This window comes from Panthera tigris, chromosome E2 (genome assembly GCF_018350195.1).
Source record: "Panthera tigris isolate Pti1 chromosome E2, P.tigris_Pti1_mat1.1, whole genome shotgun sequence".
Classification (NCBI taxonomy): domain Eukaryota; kingdom Metazoa; phylum Chordata; class Mammalia; order Carnivora; family Felidae; genus Panthera; species Panthera tigris.
Window position 1 is genome coordinate 8,852,157 of NC_056674.1, and position 26,820 is coordinate 8,878,976.

The window sequence follows — 26,820 nt, forward strand, 5'->3', positions numbered from 1 at the left end:
TGAGGGTCAAAGATCTTTAAATAAGGAGCCGGTGACAATAAATACTGTACAGGGGAGGGGGTGAGGGTGAGGGTCCAGATCTGTGGTTTCAGCCTCGAGACTCCAAGGACCTGCAAAGAGGGGGAAGACAGGGGAGTCAAGCTCAGGGAAGGGGACCTGGGGAGGCATGGGAGAGAGCCGGGCCTGGGCCCAGGGCAGTGGACTGAGGGATTCTGGAGAGTCGGCTGCAGACCTTGGGATGAAAGTGAGCCTAGGAGACCCCCCCAAAGGATTTAGCCAGAATAGCTTGTGAGAGCCTGGGTCAGGGGTCAAGGGTCAGAACCCCAGAGAGAGGAGCCGGGGCTGGGGGTGGTGGCCATCAAGGTCCCAGAAGTCACTGGTCTGGTCTGGGACTCTGGGGATAAAGGAGGCGGTGGAGGCCGCAGGGGTGTGGTGGCAAAGGGCTCACGAGTAGCTCTGGTGCTGCTGGCGCCGGCGAGCAGAGCGCATCTTCTCGAAGCGGGCCTCCATCTCCTCCAGCACGCGAGGCGTGTAACGCACCACCAGCTTCACCGAGCCCTGGGCTGCCTTCAGCAGCTCCACTGCCTTCTCGTGCTGCTCACCCTCAACACTCTGCAGGGCGGTGTACAGACACCTGGGCCTGGGGCCTCCCACCCACACCCAGCCCCGACCCTACTGTGGGTGAGCCTGGTACCAGCCCGGGCTGCCAGGGCCTTGTGTCCTTCTGGGAGAGGCACGTTCACTCTGGGCTCAGCGTCCTCCTCCCCCCAGACCTGCCAAGTTCCTCATGTCAGGGACAAGCCCTCAAAGCCCTCAGTCACCAAGCCGGACCTCCAAGTCCACCTTTATCCCCTCCATCCCCAAAGCCTGCTGTTCCCCGGCCCCATCCCTCCTGCTCTGACTCCCTACTTTGTCCCTGCCACCCTGGCCCCAGTTCAGGCCTCATCTTCTCCCCAGGGACTTTCACCTAGCCTCCTCCCTAGAACTTCTGGCCTCCAGTCTCTACGTTCAGTCCATCCCTTACAGAGTTCCAAAGGGGTCCTTCGACCCCTCCAAGCTGAGCCTATCCCTCCGCTGTTCACAGCCTTCCCAAGGCTCCCCAGAACCCTTGAGATGAAGTCCCAGCTTCCCAGGTTGACACTTGGGCCCTGCATGGCTGGCCCCAAGCCCTTTCTGTTCAGCTCAGAGGAGTGTAGAGTCACAGCCCCGACCTACAACATCCTCAGCTAGTAATACTCTTCTCTACCCTATTTGCCTGGAGAACTCCTCTGCATCCTTCAAAACCCAACTCAAATGTTCCTTCCTCTGCAAAAACTTCCCTCACCTACGCTGGTCTGGTGTCCCATTTGGGCTCTCATAATGCTTTGTGCTTCCTCATTATTATCTCCCTGGATCAAGATTCTTTCAGTCAGAGTCTATCTCTCTCACCAAAAAGGAGTCCTTGAATATGGGAGCTGAGGCAAACTTCTCTCAGTGTCTCTAGCGGTGCCCAGCACAGGGCTGGACAAAGAGGCAGTACTCAAGCGGTGCATGTTGAATGAATGTCAAAAGCAGGGACTGTGCTAACCTCGAACAGACCGGGAGCCCAGCCTCAGTCCCCACTCACCACGCCATTCACGGACAGCAGCTGGTCGCCGCGCTTGAGGCCTCCGTGGCGGTCAGCCACGCCTCCAGGGATGACACGGGAGATATAGATGGGGGAGTTCTGCTCCTTGCCCCCCATGATGTTGAAGCCCAGGCCCTCATCTGTCTTGGGCAGCTCCACTACCCTGGGATGTGCATGGCCCTCACTGGCTGTGAAGGCAGCCACCGTGGCCTAGGAGAGAAAAAGTGTGGGGAGGTGAGGGCCCCTCCCTGGTGGGTGTACGGACCAGGGGGGAGGATCTGGGCCAGGGAGAGCAATTTAGGCCAGATCACTTTCCCCACTCACGGGGCACCTGCCGCCGTTCAACACAGGCTCACACTGTTATGAGTCCGTTTTAGTTCCCTCTCAGTGCTTCAGACATCAAAGAGAATGTCTCCATTTTGGTATGAGTGCCTCTTAAATACTCACCACTTGCCAATCTCGATTTTTAACAGAGAAAAACAAGGCCTGGAAGGAACTGAGAGCCTCCAGGGGGCGGCAAGAAATAGCATACAACTATAGTTTACTAAGATTTCAGTGTTTAATGCTCTTTCGTTGTATAGGTGTTAAAGGGTATCCTCTTGTCAGGTATGCGGTACTCGTTTCCACTGGCGGATGCCACAGATGCCTTTATATGACAATTAAGTAAAACGTGAGATTATTTAAAAGATCAGTAAATAACAATAACGCTGGTACATAGATTCGGCAAAAATCACGAAGGAGGAAACGGACACAGTTGACTTTAGGAAGATACTAAACCAGACCATGCAGTTCAGCGGATAGCGTGGGTGATGGGGTGGGGGACACCAACCTTGGCCGTGGCGTGGGCCCGGATTTCAGCACTGCCGGTGATGTCCAGCGTGTCATAGAGCTGCTCGTACACCTGGCGAGGACGCAGCAGCATCAGCGAGCCACCAGCCCCCTCCTCCCTTCAACGCCGGAGTCCAGGCCCGCAGACCCTCCCACCCAAGGATCCGCCCCGCCCCCGCGACCTGGAGCCCGAGGAAACTACAACTCCCGAAGAAACCCGGAGCCGAAGCGCTGGCACCCCAAGGCGGGCCGCCCCCCGGCGCTGCTGGGAGGCGTAGTCCCTGAGCTCGGGGCGACGATCAGGACGGGCGGCCGCCCGCCTGTGTCCCGGCGCCGCGCTGCTCTCACCTCCCGGATGGCAGAACAGAAGCGGCTCTGCAAGACTCGCTGGAGGGCCTGCAGCTTCTGCGGGGGCAGCTCCCCGCTGCGCTGGAGCCTCTCGAGGAGCTCCACCGCCCGGGACACGTCTGCGGGGCGGGGGCGGGGCGCATAGACACAGAGTCAGAGACACGGAGAAGCTCGGAGAGATGCGGCCAGAAACCAGTAAGGGCGAACGCAGACAGATCCCGGGAGAGACAGCCGAGTCTCAGTCGGACACCCGCAGAGTTGCCGGTGGCAAGGGGGACTGCGGCCAGCCAGGCGCCCTGCGCCCCCGAATCCCCATACGCACGCAGGCAGGGCTGTGCGGCGGGCGCCCCTCCCGGGCCCGCTAGCCCACGGACCCTCCCACACCCACGAACGGCCGACTCGCGGCGCCCCGCCCCGCCCACCCCCGCTCGATTTGCCCGCCCACCCGCCGGGGCCTGGCCGGGAGGGGCGGGGACCGGGGTCCCGGACGCGGGCCGCGGCCGGTGGGCAGGGCCCCCTGGCGCGCTTACCCCGCTCCAGCCCCAGCGGCTCCACCAGAGCAGCCATGTCGGCGCCGCCGCCGCCAGCTGCCCGCCTGCCCGGTCTCCGGCGAGGAGGGCGGGGCCGCGCGAGGCCACGCCCCGGGCGGCGGGCGCCCCCTGCGGGGGCGCGGCCCGACGTGCGCTCAGCTCCCGGCGTCGCGGCCGCCCCACCTGCCGCCACGCCTGTCTGGCTGCCCTACCCGCGGCTGCCGAAGGCCTGTCCGGTTTGCGCCCCCTCCTCTTGCAGCTTCTGTTTACACTCCTTCCGTTTCGGTCTGCCCTGCCCGCCACATCTGTCCATCCCCTTTCTCTTTTTTCCACGTTTGTTGGACAAACGTTATGTTAAACATCCGGACACTCCGGTGAGCAGGACAAACCCACAGCCCTCAAGGAACTTAGTCTATGGGGGAAGGGAAGTAGGCAACCAGCTGCGACTGTGACAAATTGGAAGTAAGGAGGTGATGATCTAGGAGGGACACTGACCTAGAGTCCTTGGAGGGAAGTTCATCAGGAGGTGGGGCATGGATCAGTTTCCAGGCAGAAAGGAGCCCACGGGGTAAACATTAAGAGCGGTTCATGACGGTGAAAAGGTAGGCGGCATACAGGTTATGCATGGCCTTGTGTGTTGGCATACACACGATGAGGATGTTGGACTTCATGGTAACTCCTAAGAGTCAACTGTGACATTCCAATGTGTATTTTAAGATCCGTGCAGCCACCGTGTGCCGACTGGATTGGATGGTAGCCATAGTGGAAGCAGGAGGCTCTCCCAGCAGTCCCATGATGCCTTGGACCAGGACAGAGGCAGGGAGGACAGGTGGACAGATTTTGAAACGTCGGAACGTGTCCTGGTAATTTGCTGTGTATGATACTAAGGTGCTGGTGGGGCCTCTTGTTAAGATGGTCTATGCTGGAGAAGGATTATCGGATATATTGTGAATCTGAGGAGCCCGTGCAGCACCCAAGTCTGAAAGCAGTACTGAGCATGTGGGCAAAGGTGGTGGATAAGACCATAGGAGTGGACAAGAACGCTGGGTGCAGGGTAATATAGTACGAAGAGGACCTAGGACTGCTAACATTTCAAAGTTAGAAAGAAGATTTAAAAAGGGAGGGGGGGGGTGCCTGGGTGGCTCAGTTGGTTAAGTGTGGGACTTGGACTCAGGTCATAATCTCATGGTCCGTGGGTTCAAGCCCCGCATCAGGTTCTGTGCTGACAGCTCAGAGCCTGGAGCCTGCTTCGGATTCTGTCTCTCTCTCTCTCTCTCTCTCTCAAACATTAAAATTTTATTTTCAAAAAAAAAAAAAAAAAGCCAGGAAAGTAGTAGGGAAACCAGGTGGGAGAAACTGTTAAGAAAGTGCTTTTATTTATTTTTTTAACATTTATTTATTTTTGAGAGAGAGAGAGAGAGAGAGAGATTGATTGATTGACAGGGAGACACAGAATCTGAAGCAGGCTCCAGGCTCTGAGCTGTCAGCACAGAGCCCGATGCACTTGAACCCACAAATGGTGAGATCATGACCTGAGCTTTAGTCAGACGCTTAACCGACTGAGCCACCCAGGCACCCCAAAAGGGTGCTTTTAAAAGGGGAAGCGGGCAGTGGTATCGGATATTCTAAAGAGGCCAAAGGAACATAGGAAATGTAGACAAGACTGTGGAGAAGACTGATTGTTGCCTGCCCGCACCATTAGCTGGATGGGGATGCGGAAGCCAGAAAAGGGCTTTGGCAAAGGGAGAGAGCTAGATCAAGTTTGTCTCTCCCTGTCTCCCTCAGAGTACAAAACATGTTTCCAGTTGAAAGCAAAATCCAAGAATACAGGAAGGCTGATACTGAAAAGAACCTGCCCCTACCCCCGCCCTAACTCTCCCCACTGCAAGAGGCAGCTTATGGCTGTTCAATCTTCTAGTTGCTTCTGTATCTAAGTAACATGCTATGTCTCAATGTAGCAATGTTAGATGTTAGTAATAGATTACATATTGATTTTCTGCTCTTACAACCTTTCTGCTCTCTTCCCATGGTAGTTTTCTACTACCAGATTTTCGGGCCATCCGTCAAGTGCTCATGGTATGTCTGAGTACTTACTATTTCCTGCCGAGCCCAAGTAGTGTTCTGTGCTTCCATTTCCTTTCCTGGACAGCTTCTGGTTTTGTTTTTGTTTTCCTGGGATTTCTATGTGCTTTTCTTCCATCACCTTCTCAATTTTTCAAACTTTCCATCACAAGGAATTTTACGGATTCTTTTTTAGTCAGGTTCACTGAAAAATAATTGACAATGCAGCACTGTAGGAGTTTAAGGCGGACAAACAGCATGATGGTTTGATTTATGTATATTGTGAAATGATTAGTGCCATTGGTTCAGCTACTGAACCTTCTTTTTAACCTGGAAACTCCTTGGAAACTTGAATCCTCTGACCCCAAAAGGGTTGGAAGTGCTCTCTAGAAACTGCCAAACTGCGACTTTCCTCCATGGCTCTGAATCAGATCTAGTTTCCTCTTATTTATTTTTATTTTTACATTTATTTATTTTTGAAAGACAGAGTGAGACAGAGTGCAAGTGGAGGAGGGGCAGAGAGAGAAGGAGACACAGAATCTGAAGCAGGCTCCAGGCTCTGAGCAAGAGGTCAGCACAGAGCCCGATGCGGGGCTCAAACCCACGAACCGTGAGATCATGACCTGAGCCGAAGTTGGACACTTAACCGACCTAGCCACCCAGGCGCCCCATAGTTTCCTCTCTTTTAAATCCTTTGTTTTGGTGATGTATATCCTGTTAACTTCCTTAAAAGGCCGTGAGATTTCTTTTACTTTCAAGAACGTTTGTCTAATTCTTTTTCTCCCCTAGTACTTGTAATGTTTGTAACAGAACATTTCAGGTCACGAAGTATCTGATTACAGAATGCATCTCAACTCTTAACTTGTTAATGTCTTCAGCTCTAAAGTTTCCATTTGACTTTTTCCTTTTAGAGACTGCAGCTCTCAGTTAAAGCTCTCCATCCTGGGGGCGCCTGGGTGGCTCAGGAGGTGAAGCATCTGGCTCTTGATTTCAGCTCAGGTCATGATCTCATGGTTTGTGAGGTCAGGCTCTGCACTGACGTCACGGGCCCTGCTTTGGATTCCTTCTCTCCCTCTCTGCCCCTCTCCCCCCATCTCCCTTTCCTTGTTTTGTCAACATCTAGAACAACATTAGAATGCCCGGGTCAGAATGCCTGGGTCTGCTGGCTGTTCTTTCCTTGGTTTTCAGCAATCCAAGTCCTTGTCTTTCTAAAGTGCCTAATGATGTTTGAGTAGATGCCGAGTATTGTGTACTAACAATCACAGAGGCTCTGAATGAGACCTTCCTCCAAAGGGCTAAGTTCTCTCCTGGCAGGCAGATCACCTAAATCCTGATGAGGTTCACTTTCAGGTTTCTTCATGCCTGCGGTTTCACTTGTGGCTTACTCCAATATGGTGGCCGCTCTGGGGATCTCCAGCATGGCCATTGCTCCCTGCAGGGTGGGACCCCCCAACCTGTCTCCCCCAGACCCGCGAGGCCGCTGCCACTTCTGCTCAACTCTGTAGCCTCCAGCTAGTTCTTTCCCGGGAGCCCTTTTGGGGGTGGGGGTGGGGAGTTTCTTGCACTGACAGCAAGCAGTTTAGCAGTTGGCAAAGGCCTTGAGTGGGGATTGCGTGTAGATCTGGGGGCTCGGTGCCCCATCTGGCTCAGCATGATTTTGCCCTCAAGCCCCACCTGCATAGTGTGACCTCTGAACTCAGCCCAGTGGACTGCCACTTTGAGTCTGTTCCCCCAAACCAAATTGGCAAATGTCCTCAAAGAAAAAGGGAGGGTATTGGCTTTCCTTCTCTTAGGCATCAGACTCCCTCGAGCCCAGGTCCCCAGTGCCTTTCGCAAGTTCTTTTATAAACCGTGACTGGTCTTTATGTAACATAACCGGCATGTGCCACGCTAGTCCAGAACACTGTTCTTTGTAGCCAAATTCCAGAAGTGTAGTTGCAGCATCTGGGAGATCTTTGAGAATATGCTAATTAGAGGCACTGAGCTCTCTTTTATTCTCTAAAGTCTTCCTTCCAGGGCCAGTTTTTCTACTTAACCTCGCGGTCTCCTGTTGCAGGATTTTCTCAAACGCCGGTCACCCTTGGATGCTTAGGACGACTGAAGCAGTTAGAAGCATAATCCATGTGCTTGGTTTTCAGCAATGCGAGTGCTATTCTTTCTAGAGGGGCGCCTGGGTGGCTCAGTCGATCAAGCGTCTGACTTTGGCTCAGGTCTTGATCTCACGGTTGGTGAGTTTGAGCTCCACATTGGGCTCTGTGCTGTCCGCGCAGAACCTGCTTCAGATCCTCTCTCTCTCTGCTCCTCCCCCACTTGCACTCTCAAAAATAAACTTAAAAAAAGAAAAAATAGCATAATCCATGTGTGTCAGGCAGATTTAATAGACAGGCTGCCTCTGGGTTATCGAGCCAAGTTTGCCTTTAGACAGAGAAACTCTTCAAAGACCAAAGTAGCTCCTGTATTTGCCTGGGCGGGAAATGCCCACCCAGCTCCCTAAGCATCGAGGGCTGAAATGGAGGGTGACTGTCCGCGTACAGATTCTGGAGTCCGCTACCCTTGCTGCACTTGTAGTTGTGGTCTGGAGCCGCTCCAAGGTTCTGCAAGGCTAACTGGCTTCCTTCTCAAGCGGTCGCCAGACTGAAGTGTCCTCACCGTCACCCGACGTGATCTTCTCTGTCCAGAAACAGCTGGAATCTCAACTGCTGATGGGACCTCCCCTTTCCTGTTAATCCTCGTCGGAGCCGTGTGTGAAGTAAAAATACTCATGGCGCGGGTGGCTGGGAGGCTTGCTCTGTGATGCGTCCAACTTCAACTCAGGTCATGATCTCACGGTTCCTGAATTCAAGCCCTACATCAGGCTCTCTGCTGTAGGCACAGAGCCGGCCTCAGATCCGTCCCTCTCCCTGCCTCTCCCCCACTCTCACATGTGCATTCTCAAAAATAAACACTTAAAAGAAGAGGGGCACCTGGGTGGCTCAGCTCCTCCTCCTCCAGCTTGTGCTCCCATTTCATCTCCCCACCCTTCCCAGCTCTCCTTCCAAAGTCACAGCTTCCAGAGTAACCTCGTTTTAGAGCCCCACCTCCACCAAGACAAGGGTTACAGAGACGGCCCCATAAGAGCCCTGACAAAGATGTTAGACGAAGAGAAAGGAAAAAGAAAAAGAAAAAAAAGAAAAGGAAAGGAAACCACAAAGACATCTAAGACGCTAACGGAGGGAACCTTTCAGAGCACCTCCTTATCCCAGTTTAAATGGCTCTGGGGGGGCGCCTGGGTGGCGCAGTCGGTTAAGCGTCCGACTTCAGCCAGGTCACGATCTCGCGGTCCGTGAGTTCGGGCCCCGCGTCGGGCTCTGGGCTGATGGCTCAGAGCCTGGAGCCTGTTTCCGATTCTGTGTCTCCCTCTCTCTCTGTCCCTCCCCCGTTCATGCTCTGTCTCTCTCTGTCCCAAAAATAAATAAACGTTGAAAAAAAAAAATTAAAAAAAAAAATAAAATAAAATAAATGGCTCTGGGGTAGTGGGGGGTAGCCCCAGCCCCAGGTCAAAAAAGCCCAAGTTTTTGGCATGCCCTGGGACACAGACCAGAGTAGGGCTGCTGGAAAGGGCACAACCTTCTGGGAAGACATTAAAAGCAGCAAAGAAACCAAGGTGCTTGTTATCAACAGGAAATTAATTTTATTTTAAATCCAAGGGGCCACAACAAATAAGGAGACGCCTACCCTTGGCTGGCAAACTTAGGTGGTGGCCAAGAAGGTTGGGAAGAGGATGACAGCAAAGGGACGGGTAGGAACGCATCCAAACAAAACTGGGGGGGGGGGGGGGGGAAGCCCTCTTCACTCTGGCGCAGCCTCCATCAAATACCCGTTCTCTGGAGCAAGATACCCATCACCTCCTTCGGACTCCATGTACATGTCTCGGCTTTCGTTGCCCAGACCCTCCAGCCCGTTGTCCTGGCCGCCACCACCCCCACCTCGGGCCTCATCCCTGCCCCGTTCACCACCCCGCTCCCCCCGCTTGTGCTCGCGATCCCGGTCTCGGTCGCGGTCCCGGCGCCGCTCCCGTTCGCTCCGGTGGCTCCGACGTCGTTCCCGGTCTCGATCCCGGCCCTTCTCCTCCGGACCGTCAGGGCCGTCAGGACCCAGCTCCCCAGGAGGCCCGTCATCGGGCGGCGCATCACCAGCCTCAGAGGGCTCCGCCATGTCGCCACCGCCTCCGCCACCACGTAGCTCCTCCTTGCGCTCCCGCTCGCGTCGTGCCCGCTCCCGGCTCCGGCTACTTCGCCGCTTCCGTTCCCGGTCCTTGTCCTTGCTACGCTCCCTGGATCGCCTCCGCTCCTCCTTGTCGCGACTCCGCGAGCGCCGCCGCCGGTCCCGAGAGCGGGAGCGTCGCCGTTCTCGCTCCTTGTCTCTCTCGCGGCTTCGTTCCCTGCGCTCCCGCTCGCGGTCCCGGTCCCGGTCCCTGTGGGGAAGCGGGGAGGGGCCGGGCCTGGATGAGGTGGGCAGAGGTTTGTGGCGGGGCTCCCCCACGTGACCGCCCGCGTCCCAGGAAACCAGCTGCCCAATCTTACCTCTCATCGTAGCGGGAAGTATCGTCCCGGCCCGAGTGCCGGATGTTCACGTCGGCCCCGCCTCTTCTGGTACCACCGAGGCCACCTCCTGGGGCGGGGGCGGGCGGAGAAAGGGTCAGTCCAAACAGGGCACCCAGGGAAGGGAGACGAGGCGCATCAAACAGCAAAAGGCAGGCCTGCAACCGCCAGTGGCGGGCGCGCTTTAACAGGACAGCTGTGTTCACACGCTCGAGGCCTTTCCCCAAGCGCCAGCTGGTCAACACGTGTACTCAGACTCCAAAGCGCACCCTTAACCTCCAAGTCCACACAGCCTCCCAAACCCCTTCTGCTCACCTGCCTCCTGACACGACGCCGAGCTAGAAACCTAACTAAAAAATGTGGTCGGCCTCGAATCCTCCAACAGTTTCCCACTGCCTTTACTCCAAAATCTCCATCAAGCGGCCTCCAGAAGCTGGCCACTGGTTCTTCATTTTCGGGGCGCTTTTCAACCCCCTCACACTCTCGGTCTCCGTCTCCTTTCTGCCCCACTTCGGGGGACCATTCACTGCTCTCCTTGGGGTCTGCTCTTCCGTGCCCGGTTAACTTACTCCCCCTTTCCGGGTCCTCCTGAACACCATTTCCACCGCAAGCCTTCCCGAACCTACCCCACTGCCCGGTTCCCCACCATTTACTCACGGACTGAATACATTTCCTTCCTAAAACTTCAGGTGGCCCTTCACAGTGCACACGCCCCCGTGAGCAGGGAACTCCTGCCTCTCCAGACTGTTAGGCACCGTGAAAGTCAGGACTAGGTCTGGATTTGCTGTCACCAGCATGTAACTAAGTGTCTACGCACAGTAGTCAAAGGACAACTGAGGAGCAACGGCGCCTTCTTCGGATGGCAAAACAAACCCAGAGAGTCACTTGCCCACACGGGGACTTGGCAACGAAGGTGCAGAACTGGGACAGGAATCCCGGCCGACTCCAGAAGCTGCCCTCTTGTGCACCGTTCCGCACCACACGGACCGGAAGCAAGCTTCAGTGAGGCGGGCCGGAGTTCCACGAAAGGAAAGGACTTCCAGCAGTGCCGGGTGAAAACAGGCAAAGGATGCTCGGAGAGCAAACATTCTAACAGGCACAGGCAACTGACCGGGCATCTGGAACGTCACAGGTATGATGCGGAACAGACTTGTGTCTTCAACTGTCAGGTCACAACCCAGCAATGGATCACACCACCAATTAGACGGGTTGCAACCAACACACATTAAAAAAAATAAAAGGCGCCTGGATGGCTTAGTCGGTAAAGCATCCGACTTGAGCTCAGGTATTCTGTGGGTTGCACTCTGTGGGTTGGAGCCCCTCGTCGGGCTCCGTGCTGACAACTCAGAGCCCGGAGTCTGCTTCAGATCCTGTGTCTCCCTCTCTCTGCCCCTCCCCCACTTACTCTCTCCTGGTCAAAAATAAACATTATAAAAAATTTTTTTTAATAAACAAAAAACAGGGGCGCCTGGGTGGCTCAGTCGGTCAAGCGACCGACTTCGGCTCAGGTCACGATCTCACAGTTTGTGAGTTCAAGCCCCACGTCGGGCTCTGTGCTGACAGCTCAGAGCCTGGAGCCGGCTTCGGATGCTGTGTCTCCCTCTCTCTCTGCCCCTCCCCCACTCATGCTCTATCTCAGAAATAAACATTAAAAAAATAATAGTAATAGTAATAATAATAATAAACAAAAAACAAAGTAAAGCATCAGAATATAAAATACTAGTATAGACTGTCTGTAAAAAAGGTAATTTCTGGGGGAGCCTGGGTGCCTTAGTTAAGCATCCAACTCTTGATTTCAGCTCAGGTCACAGTCTTGTGGTTCGTGAATTCGGGCCCCACATCCGGCTCTGCGCAGATAGTGTGGAGTCTGCCTGTGACTCTCTGTCCCTCCTCCATACTCGCTCTCTCAAAAATAAACATTAAAAAAAAAAAAAAGGTAATTTCTGTTCATAAAACTTTTGTTTGGGTTATAATTTTGCATGTATACATGCTGCGTCAGGAAATACTAGGTACTGCTATCGCAAAATTTGAATGCCAACGGACCTAGAAGATTCTGGGATTCCGGGATTCTACCAGAACAGGAAACAGCACTCTGAAGAACTCACTCCACCCCAGAGAAATGAGGGCAAGATAAAAACCGATCTGTTGTTCAGAGAGCCAGCAGTTGAATGTGTGGTCTCTGTCACACAGGCAAGTTCAGGGTGAGAAGAGTGGGCGGGAAGGCAGGATTAAGAGCAGAGTACTCATCCATCTGACAGGTCTACCCGAGGAGGACCATCTTCTTGGACAACTGTCACTCACCCTCAAAGAAGTAGGTCCTTAACAGGCATGTTTGGATGGCAAGACCTCAGACCCAGGTCCAGGCCCAAGGCTGAGCCACTGAGACCCACCCACCCCAAAACGCAGAGACTCAGTCAAGACTGAGTATAAAGCAGGACACACACTGGGCCAGTGCAGGGAAACACAGAAGAGATCAGTCTGCACACATAGCAGGCAAGACAGAAGCAAGCTGCAGTGACACCAGAGGTGGCTCCTGGCAACTTAAGGTCTGGCTACCAGGTCCCCTTCAGGCCAACTGGCATCACACATCTTTGGGCTCCAAAGGATCCGTGGGATTCTCAATCAACAAGGCTCCTTTGTGCTTTAAAACCCTCAAATGTATTTCTGATACCTGCAACCAAACTGACCTTGACTGACACTGTGAATGACAATTAGAGACAGACAAAGACTTGCTCTTGACTAAAACACATGGTAAGGGCGCCTGGGCGGCTCAGTCAGTTAAACATCCAACTCCTGATCTCGGCTCAGGTCGTGATCTTATGGTTCGTGGGACTGAGCCCCGTGTCTGGCTGGGTGCCGACAACATGCAGCCTGCTTGGGATTCTCTCCTTCCCTCAGCCTCCCCACCCCCCGCCCCATGCACATGGCTCTCTTTCCCTCTCAAAAGAAATAAACATTAAAAAAAATTAGAGTAAAAACATGGGGGGCGCCTGGGTGGCTCAGTCGGTTAAGCATCTGACTTTGGCTCAGGTTATGATCTCATAGTTCTTGAGTTTGAGCCCCATGTCGGGCTCTGTGCTGACAGCTCAGAGCCCAGAGCTGCTTTGGATTCTGTGTCTCCCTCTCTCTCTGTCCCTCCCCTGCTGGTATTCTTGCTCTCTCTCAAAAATAAACAAAAAGATTTTTAAAAAAGTAAAAATATGGTAAACAGGCATTTGCTGAACCAACGTATCAACAGACAAGCAAGAGCAAAGAGTCAGTGGATGAGAGGGTGACATTTACAACCCTACCAGGGGCTCCTTGCCAAGCTGGGCATCTGGTATGCTGAGCTTGGTGAACTCTGAGGTGACCCCCACTTTCCAGGATAAGGAGAATGAGGCACAAAGAGAGGAAGTCCACCAACTAGAGAGTAACCCAGAACAGGAAGACAGCCCTCAGGAATGATGACGGTGATGAGAGACAAGCTGGAGAGAGGAAGGAAAGACGTGAGCAGCCAGGCAGGCAGAAAGTGGCAGGGAATGCAGAAGGGATGCAGGCCTGCCGGGGCCCAGCCCACACAGGGAGTGCTCACCTAGCCGCCGGGGCCGCCAGCCCTTCACGGTTCGGCCCCTCTCCACGTCCACAAGGACCCTCCTGCCGTCAATCTTCTTGCCATCTGCGTGCTTGTAAGCGGCTGCAACAGACGTGGGGGGGGGGGGAGGGGGAAAGAGTCCCCAGAGGGTCCTCTAGTCAGGACAGGGCCCGGCTCTGTGGCATCCCCACCCCCATGTCCCCATCAAGGCACTCTGTGCGCAGGCGCACACACACACATACACACACACGCACACACGCGCACACACACGCACGCAAGCACACGCCCACCAGACAGCCAGGCAACTGACAGCCAGACTGACCCTCTCCCAAACCAGGAGGGGCCTGCTCCATCTCGGAACTTGCTCATCACCCCCCAATTGCTACTGGGGGGAGCAGGACCACCCCAAGCACCACCCGCCCACCTGGGCTGCCAAGCCCTGCCTACTCCCACCCGACAGAGCAGCCCCCTCCTGTCCAGGCGGCCAAAGTCGCTGCAAAGAAACTGAAGGTTAACTTAAGGTTGGACTCTGCTGTGGGGGAGGGCTCCTCCACAACCCCAGGCATGCACCCTAAAACATCGTGCTGGGGGAGGAGGCCCAGCTGGGCCGCACTGCACCCCAGTTCACACCGTTTTATTTTTTATTTTTTTGTGTTTTGGGGGACGGAGGTGAGTGTGGGGGGAACAGACATCAGAACAGAAAATGAACCAGAAAAGGGTGGGAGAAATCTTCAGGAGATGGCAGGGAGCAGAAGGGTGGGGTTACGGTGCTCCCAGGGGGCCTGGAGGGGCCCCCTACAGCAGGTGGGGGAGAGGGAAAGTGGAGGGAGGCATGGGAGGCGTGCGGTGCTCCTCACAATTCCTGCCTTACCTGAGCCGACTGACTGCCACCCAATCCCAGCCCCCGTCCCATCTCTCCCTCCACAGCCCCTGCTCAACAAACACTGGGAGGCCAACCCCAGCCTGAGCCTGCCGGGCAGAGCGAGGAGTAGAGGGGGAGATTCGGGGTGAGGCATGTTCCTGCTCTTGGGCAGGGCACAGCAATGGGCAGGCCCGACCCAGGGCCTGTCTCACACGGGCGTCGGGAAGGCCAAAAAAGTCCGTTTCCCACCCCCAGCCCTGGCCTAGGGAGTTGTCCTCAACCAACCACAATACCCTGCCCCGCCCCAGCCCGCTCCCCCCCAAATAACAACCAGAGGAAGAGAAAAAGGTGCCATTTACCGATGCCGGCCTTGCGGGTGTCCAAACCGAGCGGGATGGGGGGGGCTCGGCAACTCCTGGGGGCCTGGCGAGGAGGCGGGCTTCCCGGGGGGGGACACGGGACCGCTTACCTGGAGCCCCCAAGCTTACCTGAGCACGCGCACAGACCCCACACCCACCACCATGGGGTCAGCTAAAGCTACAGGGAGGGAAGTGGGGGGGTTCTAGGGAGCCAGTGGAGAGGGAGAGGAACCACGTCTCCTGCACCACCTGGAGGCAGGCAGAGGAAGTGGCGGACCCCAAATAAACCTCATGGAGGCCTTAAAAGAGGGGGAGACAAGGATTAACATCAAGTCTAGGAGCTGGTAAAGTCCCGGGACTATCTTATTGCATTTAAGAAGGCGGCTGGGGAGGCCTCAGAGAACCTGTGCGCCCTCACCTTTCCCGGTAAAGTCCACGCTAAACTAGGCACACGCCCCGCCCCCTCGCAGCACATAGAAGGACTTTTCCAACTCGAGTTCCACACTCCCTCCCGCCACCTGCAGGTCAAAGGCTGGCACCCAAAGGGGCAGCCTCGGGGGTCCAGGAGATGGCGTGCAGCCCAGGATCTGAGGAGGAGGGGCCGCTCGGCCCCCGAACCCAGAGGAGGGTAGTGGGGGGACGGGAGTGAAGGACCGGGAACACAGTCAGGCAAAGGAACCCTGCTCTGGTTCAGTGTCCCAAACCCCGGAAGAAGCCCAACCCAGGAGTACCAGCAAAGAAACCACGTGACATGTGTGCTTCTAGGCTCGTCTTTCTCTCCCTCTCTTAGGTCTCTATAGACAGCGGAAGGGTTTTAAGTAGAATCTACGACACCTTCAGCCCCTGGCAGCCTGTCACTTGGTCCCTCCCACACTCCAATCCCCAATTCCGTGCACTCTGCAGAGCCGCTGGGCACCACGGCCCTTAGGTAGGCCTCGACCAGGAGAAGGCAGACAGAAAAGGGGCACAGCACCCTGAATCTAGCAACCAGAAAGATTCTCCAGGGCCACCACAGTGACAGCCCCACAGAAGCACGGGGGCAGGGAGCAAAGGATTGAAGGGTTCCATGCGGAGCCCTCTCCCCAGTGCGTCCTGTCTTCGGCATTCCTGTAACCTTCCCACTGACGCCATGAAGCCAGGTTAAGTCAGGGGCTGGGTGGAGCCCAACTGGAGAGGCCAGACGCCTTTCCAATCAGGGTCCGTCCTTCCCTTCCTGGGACCAACAAGATTACCAGAGAGCCTGTGGACTGGGGGCAGGGGTGGCAGGAGGGACAAAGGGCACCCAAACAAGGAAAGGGTTCCGGGTGCGGGGAGGTTGAGGGGGCGACTGGGGATGGGAGGAGGGAGGCCTCACTGCTCCTGCACTGCCTGGCTAAGCTGGGCTAGTGTGCGGTGCTGAGTGATCTTACCCATGATACAAACCCTTATACCAACCATACACTGAGGTGTTGTAAGGGGAGCGTAAGCATCAGCTGCAAGCCAGCTGCGTGGTGGCTGCAGTGACAATAAGAACAGTCAATTAATACGGCGGCCCCTGGACACGCCGCAGCCCTGCCCGCCCCCGCCCACCCATCCCTGCCCATGTGGACGCCGCCGCGGCCTCAAAGGGGGCTTTGGAGATGTGGGGGCAGGCGCCGAACACGCCTACAGGCCCACTGCCCGCTGAGGAACAGGGTGGGGGGCCAGGGGTGGGGAGGCGGAGGGTCGGGTGGCCCAGCCCCAGTTCTGCTGGGGGGAAGAGAGGGCAGGTTCAAAGGCCAGTCCTCAGTCTGACCTAGCCACCCCCACTTCTGGTGGGGGGAATGGGGAGAGGCTCCCCGAACACCCGACCCCTCCCCCCCACATCCAGCTGGCCCCAGCTCCCACCCAGTTCCCTCCTTGCCCCTGAGGTTCAACGTGTGACACTTACCTCCCCGGGTTCACACACACACACACGTTGTGGGGGATTTTGGTTTTTGTTTTTTAAAAAACACGTATATAAAAAAAAAAAAGATATATCAGAAACAGAGGGAGGAGGAGAAGAGACATCGCTAATGTCAGGTTTGGCAGGGCAGGGGTTGGGGACAGACGACAGGAAGGGGCTGGGCAGCAGAGAAGAGAGAGGGTCAGAGGGCAGGGCTCAGGCCAGAGGTACTCACAGTGCATGTCTCGCTCATGTTCGTACTCGATGAAGGCATAGCCACGGGGCTTTCCTGACCGCTTGCTGTAGACCATGTGTATCTGAGGGAGGCAGCCGGTGGGGGGCGGCGCAGAGATTAGTTCTCAGACAAGGAAATCCCACCCTTTCAACCACAGAGGCGGCCTACGCCAGCGACAGATGCCTCACACCCTGTCCCCGTCCCTGTCCCTGAGAGCCCCAGGTGACTAATGCCCTCCCAGCACCGGGCTCAGCAGCGGACGCGCACACTGATCTCAAGCCCTCACTACTGCTCAGAGCGCTCAGGGGACTTTTCAATGAAATCGAGGCCCGCCAGTTAAACACAGAGCCTTGCTCCACAACAGCAATCGGCACACGCTTCTGCATCTTCCCTAAAGGGCCAGACGGCAGATGCTTCCAGTTCCATGGACCTGACAGTCTCTGTCCCGACTACCCGCCTCTGCCTCACAGCAACGGGAGCCGCAGACAACGGTAAACAAACGGGCTTGGCTAGTTACCACTTCTTAATTTTACTCCTGCTACCCAAAATCCCCTGCGAGGAAGTACAGTCAGAATGGAAAGGCAGCCCATGGACTCTGAAGCCCTGAAATGATGGGATGCATCCTTGGGGCCAGGAACCAGCCTTCTCCCTCCACCCCCCGCCACCAAATCCCTTTCCAATTCAAATAACCCCCCATCCCAGTCCACTCACTCTTTTGATGGGTCCGTACACCTCAAACTCTCTCCGGAGCTTGGATTCTGTTGTGTCATAGTTCTACCGGGAGACAGACAGACACAAAGTTAAGTGGGAGAAATTAACCATCCCCAAGCCCTCAGAACATTCCAGGACCTGGCCTACTGTCCTTTGTCCCACACCCAAGCTCTCAGCAGCGCAGGGTTTTGGCTTCTCTGGGGCTCCATGGCTGGGGAGCTGGGGACTCACCACTCTAGCCACAAAGAGAGTCTTGAAGGCATCACCCTGAGCATTGGGATCATTGTGAGGGTCCCCTGTGCAGAAGAAAAGAATGTGTAAGTAGAAAACATCAACAGTCACACACAGCAAGAAAGGCGGACGGACAGAGATCCGTTAGAATAAAATTGCTGGTGACCTGGAGACCTTGGACACGCTCTGTTTTCCAGTTTCCCTGGGGCACAGCAGCCTTTATCTCAGTAACCAGTTTAGGTTGATGGGGGAAGGGGACAGGCTGACCTCAAGCTGACACTGGATGGGGGCCAGGAGTCTGAACACCATTTCAGACCTAGACATGTTAAAGCCCCAGCCCCTTCCAGGTGAAGGCTGGGCATCCAGAGGCAGCCTGACCACTCCAGGTGCCGGCTCCCTCCCTCAGCTGCGGGGCCACGCGGCCACCCAACGACACGGCTTGCACCCACAGCCCTCAGGAAAACCTGAGCTCAAAGGCTGGGAGAGAGCCTAGCAGTGTCCACCTGCTTTCTGCCCCATGACCTCTGTGCCCCAGGGAGAAACCCAGGCCTGGTGCTGGAGCGCACGAAATGCTCAACAGGTGCTTACTCCCAACCCTCCTACCACGAGGCCACTGAGGAACAACCATCTCCACAGAAAGGAGCCAAAACCTATCACAAAACCAATTCCTGGGGGGATTCTGGTGGGTCAGGCCTGGGAAGAAGTCCTTTTCACCAACTATAGAGGCCCAAGCACACACAGCGGTCCTCGACTCCTGCCGGGGTCCCCAAGGCACCCCGACCACTTCAGAGCAAAGGCGGTTCTTCCACGTGACACGACACAGCACAACCCTTAGAATGACATGCCGTATCCCAGGAGAATGTAAAAAAACGAACGTTAATAATTTATTGAACACATAATTAGGCCCAGACACTGCCGCACGCTGAAAATGAATCCTCATTCTGCAAACGGAAACCAAGCCAACCCCCGAAGCATGGAAGAGGAAAAGTGTCAGAGCAGCAAAGAGGCCAAGCCCGGCTTTACGTCCCAGCCCAACCTCACAGCCCCGGCGTTCTAACTACCAAGCTCCATACTGAACACCTACACACCAGCTTCTCAGGATGACAGGCTGGGTGCCGCAAGAAGCCAGAGAAATAAAGCTGCAGATCTGAGGAGGCTAGGCTGCGAACACAAGCGAAACTCAAGATGACTTCAGGGAATGTATTACAAACCAGAGAACTGAGCCTAACTACCTGGAAAGCGACGGTGGCCTTTGAAGACAACGCCACCTTTGCGCCTACCCCCTTCAGTTCCTCACTATCCCTCATCCTTCCGTGTCGTAGTTTTCTGTGCCCCGGTATCTCGATCTACACCGACTGCTCTCGTCCGTTCGTCCAACAGGTATCTGTGCAGCGCTGGCGAGTTCCCGGAACCGTCGTACGGAGCCGGGGATGCGGTGGCGCACAAGACAAAACACAGCCCCGTCCTCTCGAAGCTCAGACACTCATGCGGGGAGGCCGACAGCAAACTCGGTGAGGAAGTCATCTGGTTCCATCACAGAGTGACAGACCCAGGGTGAAGAGTTGTAATGGGCAGGTCAGGAAAGGCCTCACCAGGATGAGGACATCTCACTGAAGACCTGAAACCATCACAGCTGCAACGGGAAACGCATCTGCCAACCCCAGGCAGCAGGTGGCCTAACAGGCGGGGTAGGAATGCTAAGGCTACAATGGTTGCAGGGGATGGGGGAGAGGACCAAGGCCAAACAGCAGACACCTGAAACTTCCTGACGTGCCGTGGAGGTGCCCGGCAGCATCCAAGGGACACCGCAGAACTCTCTGCGGTTCTTGCTTACTCGAGGGTTGCCCTTGAGTGTGGCCAAAGGGAAAAACTAGTGCAGCCGAGCCGAGAACACCCATGTGTCTGCAAAAAGAAGACGTCAGCAGGAAGAGGGCAGCAGAGAACTGAAGCCGGTCAGCAGCTCACCAGCTGGTGCACTCGTGTGCACAAACTCAGGGAACTCCCGCGCTGGCACCTCTGCCCTTGGAAAACCCCTGGTTAAAGGGATTATCTAGGTAGCGACCCGAGCAGGAGCTTGAAGAAACGCCCTATGGAGCCGGGAAGCCTGTTCAGGCTTTCAGATGGCAGGAAAAGTATTTCGAAACTCTCGGCTCTTGGGAAGTATACTGCCCTCAACGAGCCCCGGGTTTCCTGATCTTAAAAATGGGAGTAATAACCCCCGCCACACTTGGAAGCTGGGAGAAGTCAACGGTATGAAGTACACCAATTGCTTAACAAGGGACAAGGTCCCCTCGAATGGTAGCTGCTACCGGTGACAAGGCAGAGTCAACTTCTGTAGTTGGAGATGGAGGCTCTTAGGGCCATGAAAACCCTAACGTACTCGACCCGTTTTGTTTTTTTTTTTTCTTTCCACTTATACAGAAGTTCAAACACTGAGGGAAGCAGAGAATAATATAATGAAGCCCTATGAACCAGCTTCAATTATCAACACATGGCCATGTTTGCTTCATCTGTACCCCCATCCCACCAAAGTATTTTAAATCAAACACCAGACATAGCATTGCAGTCTCTAACAAAGAATTTTAAAGAAATCATCACCACCGTACTCTTACTAGACCTTAAAAGGTTAAGGTCAGCTCCTTAACCCGAAACCCAGGGTTCAAATGTACTCCGTTATTTCCAAAACTGGACTTTTAAAATTAGTTGTTTTTTTTTTTTAACGCTTATTTAAAAAGAACGGGGCAGGGGGGACATAGATCTGAAGCTGACGGAACAGAGCCTGATGCAGGACTCTGTACCCACAAACCATGATATCAAGACCTGAGCCAAAGTTGGACATTTAACTGAGCCACCCAGGCGCCCCAATGTAGTTACCTCATTTAAATCAGGATCCAAACAAGCATACACATCACTTGCTTGACCGATCTTTTGATTCTTTAATCGTTTTTGGTCCACTCCCTGCCCTTTATCCTTGTCATTTATTTGTTAAAGAAACTGAGTTACAACTTTGTTTTATACCATTTCCCACATCCTGAATTCGACCAACTACATCTTTATGATGTCGTTTAACCTACCAAGATCCCATTCTTAAAAGTGTGGAAAATAACTTCTAAGGGGAGAAAAGATTTATCCAAGGCCACCTGGCAGTTAAGCAGCAGGATCGGGGTTACAACGCACAAGGGTCAGACTGCAAGGCCCGTGCCCTACAATACAACCAAGACTCCCCAAATTAACTGCCGACAATTCTGTGTGCCGAGCCCTATAGCAGCTGGGGCCATGGTGGTGAGCAAATCGCATCCAAACACTGCTCTTAGAGCAGCTGTGAACCCACAGCGTAGAGATGGAGATGATCTTCAAATCTCCCCTGCAGACCAAAGCGACCAACCTGTAGCAGGACTCGGGGCTTTCAGCACACAAGGTGACTTGACCCGAGCAAGGAAGTCACGAAAGGCTTCCTTGAGAAGTGACAGCTGAACAGGGATACAAAGAGCTGTTACACATAAACCAAGGTGTCATCAGAGACTGGGGGAACAGCCTGGGCAAAAGCCCAATGCCAGGAGATGTTCCAACAAGAACGAGGCATGAGAAGAGGCCGCTGTAGCTAGAGAGGGAAGGAAGCACAGTGCACAACAAGTTTGAAACAGTGGGCAGGAGACTTTCATCTTTAAGCTGAGAGCAAAAGGAAGCTGTTAGCAGAAAATGATACAAAGTTGTACTTTAAAAAGACCCAAAGAACTTGGTGGAGACAGGCACGTAGGTAATCAGACGGTTACTGTGTGTCCAAGCAAGAGAAAACCTGAGTGGTGACCCATATGGAGAGAAGGGTCAGATCTGGGACATTCAGAGAGTAACAGGACAGGTGGTGGTGACGAACTGGAGAAAGGAGTAAAGAAAGTGTTAAAAACAAACTGGGTGGCAACAACAGAGAGCATGACTTGCAAGGCTACATGGCCATGTTCCAGGGAAGAAAACATCCAAGGAGACCAGGTGGGAAGAGGAAATTCTGAATGCGGTTTGAACACAGGGTCTGAGAAAGGACAGGAAGGCAGCTCTGGTGAGTCATTGCTCAGAGAGCTCTCGGCTGGTATCAGGCCTTTAGATGCTTGGCATCTGCATAAGAGCCCTGAGGAAACACGCCGCTCCAGGGAATAAGGTCCAAAATGACACGATTCACCAGCCTCACAGGAGCTAAAAGAAAGACCGAGTCTTCCAACTACAACATCCTTACTCCAACAAGAAAGGGCCACTTGAGACCGACGTGACCCTGTGAGTCTGGTTAATGACTGCGACTATAACGGATCTGTCCTGCAGCCCAGGACACCCAGCTGGTTGTGGGAGTCTCCCTGAGTGCACTCCCCCGTAGAGTGTGCAGCCCGAGGTACCAGGCCTCCCTTCCCACCAACCCTGACCCCACGCTGTACTTCTAAATCCTAAACCAAACACGGTACTTGGCCAACTTTGTGGGCTAAAAACCCCACCTGCCCAAATTAGAGTCCTGGGTTGGATTAGCCGGAGAGAAATGCAAGAAGGTTTGAAGAAAAAGAGATGGGAAAAGAAGAGAGACTTACACATTTTTAGCTCTGTCTCCACTTCCTGCTGTCGCCGCTCAATTTTTTCCCGTCTCTGTCGGGAAAAAGGTGGACAACTGAATGAGGAAAGAAGTGCCCTGATGTCAGGGAACATCCTGGAGAGAAAATGGCAAAACGACATGTGGCCAAGAGATGAAAATTACATACCTTCCTCTCCATGCGTTCCTCCCGGGTTTCTGCTCGAGTTGGGGGAGGGGCATCTCGAGGGTCCTGGAAATAAGAAGACAGGTGACAGGGTGGGAGCGACAGGGAGAAATTGCAAGGGACACCCATCCAGAAAACAACACGTGCCTCAGCCACTCACACACAAACAAGCAAACACGGACAGTTCCCAGGCCAGTGGAGGTGGGGAGCGGCATCAAAACCTGGTCCACAGACCAGTGCTACCCACAAACTGTTCCCAATCTGTGACCAGAAAAATAGACAAATCAGAAGAATTCAGAAACTTCTACAGCAACCTGATAGAGCAGTTTTATGCCTGCTGAAATTAACAAAAACTCGATCTTGGGGCGCCTGGGTGGCTCAGTCGGTTGAGCATCTGACTTCGGCTCAGGTCATGATCTCGCAGTCTGTGAGTTCGAGCCCTGCGTCGGGCTCTGCGCCTGACAGTGTAGAGCCTGCCTGGGACTCTCTCTCTGCCCCTCCCCCGCTCATGCTCGCTCTCTCTCTCTCTCTCTCTCTCTCTCTCTGTCAAAAATAAATAGACATTAAAAAAAACACCTGAAAACAAAAACAAAAACAAAAACAAACAACTCGATCTTGGGGCGTCTGGATGGCTCAGTCGGTTGAGCATCCGACTTCGGCTTAGGTCATGATCTCATGGTTCATGAGTTCTAGCCCCACACTGGGCTCTGTGCTGACACCTCACAGCCTGGAGTCTGCTTCAGACTTTGTGTCTCCCTGTCTCTCTGCCCCTCCCCTGCTTGTGTGTGCGTGCTCTCTCCTCTCAAAAATAAATACGTTTAAAAGATAAACAAATAAAAACTTGATCTTTTATTCTGTGGTCTTTCTTTAAAGATACGAGAAAAATCAGAACAATCCCTTCGTGTTTACCAAAAACCCCAATCTGCAAAAGATTTGTCCGTTATCATAGACAGAGATTGGGACCAGGGCTGATGCCAAAGAAGAGGACAGTGCAGTTCAGAAGCAATGACTGGACCCCTCCTGAGGGCCAGGGCAGTTCCTGAAGATCTCCCCAGCCACTCATTAAAAGGTAACTGTCACATGACCACATCATCAAGGACGCCACTGGCCTGTAGCCATTAAATTAGTTTAATTAGCTAATAACACTTCCCAGTACCGGTTCACCGAGGGTGGCAAATCCTACTAAAGAGCAAACCTTCTGTTATCTCTCCACTAACTTCTGCCCTGCAGCTTCCTCCACCTCCACGGCTCTTTCTTACTTGAGGCCAGAACTTCCCGCTTCTGACTTCTGGCTGTGTGCCAGCATTTCTCAGGTGTGTTCTGATGCACCTTAGAAGGTGGATGTTGTCAGGCCAGTTTTACCAACGACAAAAACAGAGGCCCAAGTTACATATTTGTGTTTTCCCTGCAGTTGCATAGCCGACATCCTCAAGCCCACACTAACATCATCCTATTAACAACAAAACCGGTCAACGCAGTAACACCGATGTTTCGCCGACTGGTTGGTGCCCAGCCCTGTAATACGTGTCGCAGTTAATTCCCCACCAACACTATGAGGAAAATACTACTATCCCCTGGCAAAAAATGAAGAAATCAACTAAGAGAACACACCATTTGCCCAAGGTCACATGGCTGATAAATGGTGTGCCAAGGACTGCCTGACCCCAGAACCTGAATCCTCAGCTGCTACTTACTGAATTTTCAACAAAAACCCTACAAGGAAGCATCATCAACCCCTTTTAAGACAGAGAAACTGAGAATCAGAAAGAGTAAGTCCCCCGCCTAAATCACACAGAAAGTGTCCAGAAACTGGACTCTCAAATCCAGCTCCCCGGCCTCAGAACCCAAACCACTAAGAGTCTGCTCAGCGAACTCACCTCAAACTCTCGGATGTAGGGCGCAATGCCACAGTAAGGTTGATTGTGGTGTTTCTCATGTGGCAGTTTCTCCAAGGGGGGCAGGTATGGGATAGGGTCACGGGGAGCAAAGAGGGCCAAAAGGTTGGGTGGCAGGAACTGGGTCATCTTGCCAAGTCTGAGGGAGGAAGGACAGCCTTAGGTTAGGGTGGCCGGGAGAGACGAAGCCCCTATAATCCCGGGACTCCCAAGAAGAAAAAGAAAGAGGAGTAAGATCTCAGTATTAAAGCAGGTCCCGGAAGAACACGGAATGATCGTATGGCTCACGGCAAAGAACTAAATCTGAACGAGAAATATAAAGTTCACGGGGGAAGGCTGTGGGAGGGCGAGGCAAGGCTGGTAAGGGCAGCAATGACTGAAAAAGAGTTTACGAGGAGTTAAAGTCTCAGGGTCCCGAGCAAGGAGCCGTGGGGCTGGGAGGTTCCCTGCGAGCGTGTTGGGGGGGGCTCAGCGATCCTTACGAGGGAGGTCCAAACCAATGGCGGCTGGTGGTCCCAACACCTTGGAGACCAAGTTACGGGGGCGAGAATCACAGCAAGTCTCCGATCAAGGGAAGAAGCTGGTAAGCAACAAGCCCCTCGAGCTGGGGGCTTGTGGGTAATAAATGCAGGCCCCCAAAGGCGAAAGGAATTATGGGTAAGGGTCCAGGGCGCCGCGGAGACGAGGAAGAAAAAAAAGCAACACACCGCAAGGGCCTGTGGGTAAGGGGCCGCGGGAGAGCTGTGGGAAGAGGGCCTCGGTGCCCAGAGGAGTCTGGGTAAGGGGTGCAGAAAGGTCCTGCGGCGGTGGCGCGGGAAGGGGGCCCGGCCGCGGGGAAAAGGCTAGGGCCCACCGCAGGGGTTTGTGGGTAGCGGCTCCGCACCCGGTAAGGCCACTCGGTCTCACTCACCCGCCGCGCGGCGCCCTCCTCGGCCTGGAGACGGTCCGGGGGCTCGCGGCGGCTGCGGCGGCCCCTCAGCAGCAGGGACTCCCGCTCTCGCTTCGACTGCGGCGGCGCCCGCGTCGGTCTCCCTCAGTCGCCCGCCCAGCGCGCGCACCAGGCCGCTGCTCACGAGCCCGCGCGGCCTCGGCTCGCGACAGGGGCAAGGGGTGGAGCCAGCCTCAAATCCCTCCGCCGGCCGCGCTGCGCACGCGCGGCGCGATCCAGAACGACCCACACACAGGGACCTGGCGGCGCCGCGGGGACTGCGCACGCGCAAGGTCACTTCCCCGCCCACGGGCACCTTAAACTCCTTTGCCGCGGCTGGCTGCAGGCCGCAGTGCGCACGCGGGTACCGCACCAAACCCCAGCCCCCACCCCCTTTCGTTTTCGGCTCCAACCGCCTCCGTGCGCGAGACTCCTCGATGCTCCGCCCCTTTCCCTAACACACTTCCCGGATCTTGTACGCATGCGACTGTTGTGTGTACGACTAAATACCCCTCCGCCGCCTGGCAAAGAGGCAAAGAGTCCGTACGTGAATGGTGTTACGTTGGTGTCTAACCTGTTAAATCATAACTGTTCATTCAGCGCCTAGTGTAATGCTAGGCATTGCTTGGGCTCTGAAGATATATAGCACATGACTAAAAGAAAGTCTTTTTCTTCTTGGAGCTTACGTTGTACTGGGGAGATGATAAAGGCATTTAAAAAGAATAAATTGTGAAGGGGGGGGAATAAATTGGGGGTTGTGGCCAACACAATAAATAAAAATAGGGCAGGGGTGCCTGGGTGGCTCAGTCCATTAAGCATCCGCTCAGGTCATGATCTCGGATTTGTGAGTTCGCCCCGCATCTGGCTGTGCTAACAGCACAGAGCCTGGAGGCTGATTCAGATTCTGTGTTTCCCTCTCTCTCAGCTCCCCCCCCCCGCCCCCACTCTGTGTGTGTGTGTGTGTGTGTGTGTCTCTCTCTCTCTCAAAAATAAACATGAAAAATTAAAAAAAAAATAGTAATAATCCTGGGGCACCTGGGCGGCTCAGTCTGTTGAGCTTCTGACTTCCGCTAAGGTCAAGATCTCACAGTTTTGAGAGATCGAGCCCCACATCAGGCTCTCTGCTTGTGAACCTGTCAGTGCAGAGCCCACTACGGATCCTCTGCCCACCCCCCCCCCCGCCCCTCCTCCTCTCTACTCTCCCCAAAATAAATATTTTTTAAAAATAGTAATAACCTTTATTTCTCGATCTGTAGACTGAGCAACTGGGTGATTGATGGTGCTATTTATTTACTTTTATGTTTTTATTTTATTTTTGAGAGAGAGAGCACAAGCAGGGGAGGGGCAGACAGAGGGGGAGACACAGAATTGGAAGCAGGTTCCAGGCTCTGAGCTGTCAGCACAGAGCCCAATGCTGGGCTTGAACCCACAGACCATGA

General features: G+C 54.3%; 2 protein-coding genes across 7 annotated transcripts; both read right to left on the reverse strand.

Annotated features, from left to right (window-relative positions):
- Positions 1-6,335, reverse strand: LIN7B (lin-7 homolog B, crumbs cell polarity complex component). Of its 3 annotated transcripts, none has more exons than XM_042970181.1 (7): positions 6,236-6,335; positions 5,407-5,578; positions 2,783-2,901; positions 2,436-2,507; positions 1,607-1,816; positions 449-612; positions 1-110 (listed from the first exon to the last, which is right to left on the reverse strand). In XM_042970181.1, the coding sequence occupies exons 2-7, from the start codon at positions 5,510-5,512 to the stop codon at positions 89-91; spliced, it is 693 nt and encodes a 230-aa protein (XP_042826115.1). In that variant the 5' UTR covers positions 5,513-5,578; positions 6,236-6,335; the 3' UTR covers positions 1-88. The 3 variants fall into 3 exon arrangements, with proteins under 3 accessions (XP_042826115.1, XP_042826116.1, XP_042826117.1); XM_042970182.1 differs by lacking the exon at positions 6,236-6,335 and adding an exon at positions 6,025-6,192; XM_042970183.1 differs by lacking the exons at positions 5,407-5,578; positions 6,236-6,335 and adding an exon at positions 3,313-3,396.
- A 2,685-nt stretch (positions 6,336-9,020) lies between these two features.
- On the reverse strand, positions 9,021-25,563 carry SNRNP70 (small nuclear ribonucleoprotein U1 subunit 70). Of its 4 annotated transcripts, none has more exons than XM_042968794.1 (10): positions 25,364-25,563; positions 24,436-24,592; positions 22,562-22,624; positions 22,394-22,448; positions 17,826-17,890; positions 17,595-17,657; positions 16,884-16,965; positions 13,525-13,626; positions 9,936-10,023; positions 9,021-9,826 (listed from the first exon to the last, which is right to left on the reverse strand). In XM_042968794.1, the coding sequence occupies exons 2-10, from the start codon at positions 24,580-24,582 to the stop codon at positions 9,202-9,204; spliced, it is 1,290 nt and encodes a 429-aa protein (XP_042824728.1). In that variant the 5' UTR covers positions 24,583-24,592; positions 25,364-25,563; the 3' UTR covers positions 9,021-9,201. The 4 variants fall into 4 exon arrangements, with proteins under 4 accessions (XP_042824728.1, XP_042824725.1, XP_042824727.1 ...); XM_042968791.1 differs by having other exon boundaries at positions 9,021-9,853; XM_042968793.1 differs by lacking the exon at positions 25,364-25,563 and adding an exon at positions 25,161-25,255 and having other exon boundaries at positions 9,021-9,853.
- Between the last annotated feature and the right edge of the window lie 1,257 nt (positions 25,564-26,820).